This window comes from Neltuma alba, unplaced genomic scaffold, assembly GCF_004799145.2.
Source record: "Neltuma alba isolate B1F8T4 unplaced genomic scaffold, ASM479914v2 tig00012000_pilon, whole genome shotgun sequence".
Classification (NCBI taxonomy): domain Eukaryota; kingdom Viridiplantae; phylum Streptophyta; class Magnoliopsida; order Fabales; family Fabaceae; genus Neltuma; species Neltuma alba.
This window is the reverse complement of record NW_021636573.1, coordinates 402,690-411,502: the sequence shown is the minus strand read 5'-3', so window position 1 is coordinate 411,502 and position 8,813 is coordinate 402,690. Positions and strand designations below refer to the sequence as shown.

Sequence of the window (8,813 nt, the reverse complement as noted above, 5' to 3'; positions counted from 1 at the left end):
TAAATAGATTAAAGAGGTGTTTGGATTATTGAAAATGTATTTTTTAAAAACACTTTTATGCAAATCGAGGTAAATTTCTCTACATATTTATTTTGTATACTGTAAAAGTAATTTTAAAACTATAGTTTTGTTTCCACCTAAACACCCTATAAGTAAATTTATTAAGTTAGTTATTTGTAACAAATACAAGTTAAATTTCCTAAAGTATCATTTTAAACATAACTATTTTTAGATGGAAACCCCATTAATATGTATAATCAATAAGAATACTTTAGATAATGAATTATAAATTTGTAAGATAAAGTATATTGAATTCTTATATTTATTATTAAAATAAAGTTCTAATTAGCTCTTATGATAAGAATTGGAAGTAGTATAAAATTACAATGACGTGGGCTTTTAAGATTGATGGGCTTAGACCCAATACTAATTGTCCTGTTTCAACCTATATCTAGATTGTGAAACAAAAAAGATTCCCCTATAAGTATTGATTTGGTCTCAAACATAGGAATGCATGGAGTATAAAAATTTTAAATAAATAGATATTGAACATCAAACTTGAAATATTAAGTTATTCTATTAATTTTTTATTTTATATTGATTTACATAATACGCCTAATTTTTCATTGAAATTAATCATCAAGCATATATACGAGAGCCTTGTTGCATTCAAGGTCACGGCCCTTCAAATATGTAAGAATAACCCTTCAAATTTGTTAAAATTTGTTAACACTTTCATCTACATTTTTCATTAAAATTTGCTCATAAAAAACCCATCACATGCGGGTTTAGCAGTAAGAATCCCACACTCACCAATTAGAGGGAGGGTTTGATTCTCCATCTTAACATTTAAGAAGGCATCCCACACCCCAAGATTGCTGCAATGCCTTGTGTGAGATTAAGACCAATAGCGCCTCTCAAGTGAGGTCATGTAGAATATTGGATTAGATGACTTGCCTTTGACTTAGGTTGAGTCAAAACCCGACCTAAAATGTCATCAAAAAAAAAGGGAAAAAAAAAGAATGACACTACAAATATGTGTGTGTGTGTAAAATAAATTTATAAATTCACCAAACCAACCAAGGTTAACATTGGGGTAATAATAATGCACAAACATTCAGTTCACATCCTACAGATCCAATGTAAAGATTTTATTCGTAGCTAATCAATAATATCTCTTCATAACAGCCTTCTAAGCTTTAATACATGACGAGAAAGAGAGCATATGACAGAGAAGAGACTTACAAAATCCTTAAAAGAAGGAAGAAACCCAAATGGATAATGACGAACAAGGCAACAAAAGAAGGAACAACAGAAGTGGGAACACGTCCCTTGTCTTTTCTCAGAAGCAAGCCTTCAATGATAGGATAGTTCACAACAATGACATACCCAGAAATCAAAATCTGCAGAAACATGTCTTCCCAGTTTCCTTCTTCAAAAACCACCACCCTACACAGTCCTCCAATGAAGCATGAAACGTTGATGGAGAGAAAGGCAAGCAATGGGACGAGAAACATGTGTGAGGTTCTGAAATCGAACATGTCCATTTGGTACAACGTTGTTCTTTGTTCCTTGTCTTGTCCTTCTTCTTCTTCTTCTTTGTTGGTTGGCAAGAAAGTTGACTTTTTCAGACTGAGACTGTTGAGAATAGCATTGAGACATCCATAAAGGTGGCTTGTGGTTGATTTGATCATCCACATTCGCTGTTCGTTTAAGAAGTTCTGGAATGTGCCTCCCGTTGTGAGCACTTCTTGCAAGTGCTTGCATTGTGCTGATAGAAAGATAAAGGCAAAGATGAAGAAATTTGGATCTGAAACCTGCCAAACCAAACAAGAAAAATGGTATGCAAGTGAATTAAAATATTAAGTGAGGGAGAGAGACAAATACGCAAATCTCAATTCATTACCCCAACATGGGAAAATTACTTTGAAGTGCTTAAGAACTAATGTAGGATTAAACTTTATAGTGAAATTACCTAAATGCCCTTAATTTGAAATCTGAACCCCCCCCCCCCAAAAAAAAAGAAATAACAACAACAGTTTAACAAGTAAGAACTTTAACTTATCAAATGACAACTGATTTTACAAGATTTTCTTCCTGAATATCAACGACAATAACCATGCTTGACAGCATCACTGAGGCAGTAACAACTAATTTCACTAATGGCAATTATATCGTCATTTCTCCACCAAGAAAGAAAGAAAGAAAAGAAAAAACTTAATTCCAGGATATAGATTCTAAAATTTTATAGGAATTAAGCCATTTTGAACATCAATTTGAGATTCTCATATTCCGATGGTTCTTATATGTCTTTCTTCCATAAGACATGCTAACAACAATACACCTAATATGTAGTTATGAAAACTACTGTTTGTCGTTACCTTTGGGTACAAGGGGATCCCATGGAGTAAGCAAAGTTGAGGGATAATGGCAAAGCAACATATGGGGAAGAAATAAAGAGGGAAGAGTGCGAGTTCTGCATAACACAAACTCTGAAGTAGAGATATGTTAAAAGGGCCATATATGAGTGGGCAAAACTTGCTCAGTGCAATCTCAATTAAGCCGGAGCTCCATCTTGTTCCCTGAATCAACAAATCATTCAAATTTGTAGTTGCAATTCCCGTAAACTGGGGCTTCGGAGGATTACAGAACACTGATCTCCAACCACTACAGTTCATGAAGAACCCTGTGACCACATCCTCAACTACACTAGCATACAAGAACCCAACCTGCAAGAAATATACATGTTTATGTGTATATATATACATATATATTAGAAAGCAACATGCATACACACACACACACACACACACGCATTATCCTTTCAGTCTAAAGTATAAATATATGTACCTTTTTAGAACATTTTCTTGGTTCATGATATAAGAAACCATGTAGCATTATATAATGGTCTACTTTTTTTTTTTTTTCACGCAAGTTATTTAATGATATCCTTGAATAAAGTGTCATGGATGGAGTTATGTTTTAATTGGTTAGTCACTGACTTAATAACCCTTTACACCACACAATGATAATTGATAATTTAATGAAGTTTACATTGTTTAAATTGATAAGGATAAAAATGGAATCTGAAATTCTTTTTTGATTAGTTTTAGAAGGGAACAGATGCATTGAAAGTATTTTACATTTATTCCTTTCTCCTGTTTTAAATGTAGGAGCTTGATATATAACTAATTTTTAAAGATTAAACAAAATAAGTTAGTAGTTAGTTATTTATAAAAAAGTGTGTTAATTTTCCTAAAATACCCCTTAATAGTAGTTAGTTATTTATAAAAAAGTGTGTTGATTTTCCTAAAATAACCCTTAATCATTTATATTAAAATTACCCTTATTAATAAGAATCCTCTTTTATATGTAAAATCAGTAAGGGTATAGTTGTTTGGCAGACAATGGGGGAGGATGCGCTAATTAGGGTTTGGGTCCCTCGTCTTGTCATTAGAACAAAAATGGGGAAATCGTTTGGAGGAAAGGAAATATTATACATTTAAGGGAATGTATTGAGATATTATACTTAGGAACAAAGTAAATCCCCCAGGTAGATTTTACAATTAGAAGTTTTCAGTGTAAATTCACTATTATTATGAGTGCAATTTCAAAACTTTTTTATTTATCACACACACACACACACGCAATGCATAAATTCAGACAAAATCTGCCCAGCTGGATAAATGAAACAAAGATGTGTACATGTTATATACAAACCTCTTGACCCCATTTGGTGCTCGTTTCATAGTTGCAGGAGGCCAACAACTTGATATCTTGTTGTAACGATTCATGAGCAGTAGTGACAGAAACCAAATGAGGTGTGTAGTTTTTGCTTAGAGATTTGATGAACTCATTGGATGAACCAAATTGCTGTTGAAGTTGAACAAGTTCCATATTATCTAGCATTCAAAAAGAATATAATGTCAAATGAATCAACTCATAGATTTTGGCCCTTGAAATTAAAATAGATCTATTCTTACTACATAATTAATAAGAGCAAGTTTGTTTTACCCTTTAATGGATGCTAAATGGAAGAGTTTCACATACCTTTACTGGTGAAGTTTCCATAAAATGCAGCCCTTTTTGCATAAAAGCAAGTACCAGACAACACTGGTCCTTGAAGGCCATCCATTCCTTGCCATAAAACCTAATTAATCAAATCAAACTTGTCTATAAAGATCCAGTAGTACATAATTATGAAGCAATAATTCATCATGAAGGTCTCTGTGTCTGTGTGTGTGTGTAATATGCTTAACTGTAAATGCAGATCTGAGCTGAGAGTCATATATATCATTTCTGGTGATCCCGCGAAATCTTTGAGGGAACTGAACAAAAGCAAGAGAAGGTGACATGTTGGGATCAAGATGGAAACACATTGCTTGTTTCACTGATGTTGGATCATTGCACATCATGTCACAGTCTAACACCAAGAAATATGGAGCATTGCTCATCACACCTGATACTCGCAGCTGAAACATTACACATATATATTTGCAGAAATTAAGGATTAGAGAGTGTACAAGTGAAGAAAGAGACTCATAAATAATGCCATAATATAAAATTTTGATTCACATATATCATACTCATCGAGGGTTTAATGACAAAGAAAGTTTAATCGATGTATAAATAGCTAGTGTTTGAGACTGCTCTCCACAACCATGTATTAATTGTATTATCATACTTCGAGACGTGTATGAAGATGATGGATTAAAGCAAGGGTTAAGGTTTAATTTTATCCTGAAAGTATTCACTCAGGAGCTGTAGGTATCCGAAAATTTTTTAAGAGTAATGTCCCATGAAAAGTGTTAAAAATGTGGCAATATTGCCCTGCCGTCGTTTAAAGTTTGGTTTGACAGTTAAACGTTCTCTTTTGACCAAGTTATGCAAATGTGTCAAGTTGAGTTGGGAAACCAAAAAAAAACTCCACCTCCACTGAAATCCAAACCCCCCACCTCTCTCTCCCCCCCCCCCCCGGGCTCTCTAAGCTCAGGTTGACTTTAGATGGATTTTGAGAAGTAAAAGTCCAAAGAATCCATGGATATATAGTTTATGGATCAGTATTCTTCACCAAATTGTTCTTCACTCATCTTCCTACTTTCACCAATGATTCAGTCATTCAATTTCAATTGCTTTTTCTTATTACTACTTGTGGTCCTTAACATTAAAACTAGTTAGGAATTGGGTTTGATCTTAAATATAAGATTTCAATTTATTTTATTATTTATTTTTTCTAAAATATCCTTATTAATTGTAAGAGGTTATCACCAAAGGGTATTCCAATCCACATAATTAAAGAAAATAGTTTAGGAAGATCACCATATATTTGTGACAAATAACCAACTTAATTAATTTTTTTAATATCATCAAATTGGTTATCTAGCTTTTATATTAAGGACCGGAGATAGTACGTCCTAAATCTTGGTGCCAACTATTTCTCTGGCAACATCCAGGCCAGCATGGGAAGGTTGAAGGAGCTGAGAAATCTTCAACTTCACTGGTGTGAATTAAACAGCAGTATCTCATATGAAATAGGCGACTTGTCCAATCTTAAATTGTTAAGCCAGTGGGGAAACAAGAATTTGATTGCAAAAATTCTAGATATTGGAGAACTGGTGAGTTTGGTGGAATTGGATGTATCGCAAAATGGCTTTAGTGGGCAAATCCCAAGTGGGTATTTTTGGAAAAGTAAACTATCTGGGGAAATACTTACAAAAATTGGAGCTTTTAATATGACTATACTCAATGTTTCAAACAATATTCTTATTGGAAAAATCCCAAATGGTTTAAGGAAGCTCAACAAGTTAACAGGTTTGAGTTTGGACATGAATCAACTATCAGGAGAGATACTTGAAAGCTTTGCTCATCTACCAGCTCTTGTAGATTTCATGGTTAAAAAAGAAAAAAATTTAACGGTTAACTTTAGATGCGGCAGGATATATTGCTATGTTTTTAACACTTTCAAGATGGTATTATTGCTCCTAAAACACTTCCAAATACTCTCATAACTCCACAGAGAAAACTTGCAGAAAAAAATTGGACCTTAACCCTCAAGATAATTGGAAACTACTCACATTTGTACCCATTTAAAAGCGGGCGCATGAATAAGTAGTAAGAAAAGCATTAATGAAGATTGGGAAAAAGCCCCCCATTAAAAAATTTTATTTGAGATGGATCGAATAAATTTTTATCTACTAAAAGTATCGGTGCCCTACAAAGTTTGTACACCCAAAGTACCAATTTCACCAATAAAATTATTAGTGAGGAGGGTTTTTCCCAAATATTCCAAAACATTATGTCATATAGAAGAGAGATATATAAACGAAAAAGAATCACTTTAGATTTGTGTCACGTGTGGTCAAATGTCCCCCCATGAAAAAATAATAATAATTATGCAAAAATACATAAGAATCAAGATTTTTGAATAGGTGTAACTTGTCTTTAATGATATGAGTCTTTTTCAGTTATGTGTAATACTACTACATTTTTGGGTAGCTTGAATTCATACAATAATTTTCTAATCAAAGATTTTTTTTAACCAAAGAAAATTATAAGGTTTTTTACTCAAGTCAACCACAGTTTTAAAAGTTAAAACTTATATTTTTCCTAAAATTTTTAGCAATTTATATTATCCATAAAATCATACATAAGAGGACAATTTATTTATGACAAATATATATCATAGAAGGGATGGCTTTTTGGAATTTAGAATGATACCAAGACATTGAGGGCTCCAGCCTTGAAATGGTGAGGCTGAGAGGTCTTTTTTTCTCGAGAAACATACACAACCACTGGCAATTTCCCTTTCGCTGACATCTCTTCTGCAGTATTTTCTTCCATCACCTGTCTCTTCAATATCCTTTTTTTCTTCAATCTTTATCTCACCAAATCTAAAGGAAAAATCACTCACAAATCACAATTATAAATTTTTTTTGTAAAATTGCTCACAAATTCCCTATTTCAAAATTTATGGCTAAATATATTTGAAATTTATTTAAGAACCTAAATATATTATATTTTTAGTAGATAAAATATTTTTCCAACTATGTACAACCTATTTTTAGTTATAAAAAATATCTACACATAACTGAAAAATATATTATGCATAGGTGAAAAAGAGTTACACATGCTAAAAAATCTAAATATTAGGTGCAATCAATTTTGTGAAGAGAAATTTTTCAGCAACTTTCTCAAAAACTTTTAAAGTCTCATATTCTTTAACTGTAAATAAATTTAATATATATGAAATGTATTTAGCTATAAAAAGATATGATTAAAATAATTTAATTTTATGAAATTAAGAGTGATTTTCTCCTAAAAAAATTAATTTAATTTTACCTCAATCATAGAGGGGTGATCTTGACTAATGCCAGAGACGTGCCCATCTGTTCTAACTCTCATGATCTCTGCTTTGAAAGCCTTATATTTTTCCTGCCACCCAAGTCAATATCCATATATACACACAAAAACACACACATATCAAGATATTATTATAAGGGGAACACATTAAAAAAAAAATCAGGCATGAGATTTGCAAATCAATCCAAGCACCAAGTTGGTGATGAAAAATTCTTCGGTTACTTCAAAGGGGATTAAGATAACTAAAATATAGTATATTGTATTGAAAATAAAAATTTTAAGATAAAACTTTTCGAATCAAATATGAATTAGGAGGTATCTAAGTGTAAATCAAACTATCATTTTAAAAATAATTTTAGAATATATAAAATAAATATATAAAAAAGTTTTATCTCTAAATACTCCCTCAATGTCAAAAAGCAAAGGATCCAAATTCCCCCCCCCCTCAACACTTAATAATATGTTCATTTAAATGATTACAACTTTAACAAATTTTCACTGAAAAATTTATCAAATTCTCAACTTATTTAATTATCATAAATTCAATCAACATCAAGCACTTCAGTTCACTTCAAATAAATAAATAAATAAATATCAAACAAAGACTCAATAACAACGAACCTTCATGTTCTGCTTTTCTGCAGTTAACTCAATATCTTCATCATCGTCCATCTCAGAAGAAAAGTAAAGCTTAGGGCAACAAGTCTTCACCCTGTATCTTCTGCAGAAGGGAACCCACCACCTTGCGAACCTCCAAGCCGCCCTCAGTCCACTTAAAGTCTCCGGCGACCCGCCATCATCGGAGAGATAAACATGAAGCTTTTCCGGTGGGTAGTCAAGAGCCATGGCAGACAAAACAGTGTTCATAACTTGCTCAGTAGGCTCCTTACTTGGGTCTGTAGTAAAAATGAACACATCCAAAGCAGGAAGCTCGTCGCCGGCGGGCAATCTTTCCGGGAACGTCGTCCGGACAACGGGACGCCATCGGAAGCCTATGCCGAGGAGCCAGATGAAGGAGAGGATGGCTTCTGATAAGAAGATGAGAAGGAAGGGAAAGAAGGTGGTTTCATGGAGGAAGGAGGAGGAGGAGGCTCTGTAATAGAATAAGAAAGCTAAAGAAGTGGAATGGAGGATTGTGTGGAACCTGTTGATGAAAGCTTGAAGCTTCCGGACATGGCAAAGGTTGACAGGATGAGAGCCTTCCATTTGGATATCGCTATGTTGTCACCGATGTGGTCTCCCTCTATTGGAGGAAAATTTAAAGGGTGGCCGGATAGAATCCAAAATAATTTTATAATTTATGTGCTAGCTATAAAAACTAGTTAATTAATTTAAATAGATTAAAAAATAAGTTAAATTAGTTACTTGTAATAAATAAGTATTATTTTTTTTTTAAAATATTTTTATTAACCAAGTATATTGGTTAGAACTATTAATATCAGAAGAATTATCTT

At 32.8% G+C, this 8,813-nt stretch overlaps 1 protein-coding gene across 1 annotated transcript; it reads right to left on the bottom strand.

Moving 5' to 3' along the window:
• Positions 1-1,066: 1,066 nt before the first annotated feature.
• LOC114720798 (cellulose synthase-like protein G2) lies at positions 1,067-8,598 on the bottom strand. The gene is made up of 8 exons (XM_028906502.1): positions 7,981-8,598; positions 7,339-7,431; positions 6,718-6,843; positions 4,260-4,472; positions 4,051-4,150; positions 3,721-3,902; positions 2,382-2,729; positions 1,067-1,817 (listed from the first exon to the last, which is right to left on the bottom strand). Exons 1-8 carry the CDS (start codon positions 8,563-8,565, stop codon positions 1,242-1,244), a joined length of 2,223 nt encoding a protein of 740 aa, XP_028762335.1. The 5' UTR covers positions 8,566-8,598; the 3' UTR covers positions 1,067-1,241.
• Between the last annotated feature and the right edge of the window lie 215 nt (positions 8,599-8,813).

Excerpts from the sequence above, each read along its gene's own strand:
- LOC114720798 (XM_028906502.1), bottom strand. The coding sequence starts at position 8,565 with ATGGAAGGCTCTCATCCTGTCAACCTTTGCCATGTCCGGAAGCTTCAA. Across the intron at positions 6,844-7,338 it reads ATCACCCCTCTATGATTGAG|GTGATGGAAGAAAATACTGC; the intron begins GTAAAATTAAAT and ends TTGAAGAGACAG. Across the intron at positions 4,473-6,717 it reads CTGGAGCCCTCAATGTCTTG|CTGCGAGTATCAGGTGTGAT; the intron begins GTATCATTCTAA and ends GTAATGTTTCAG.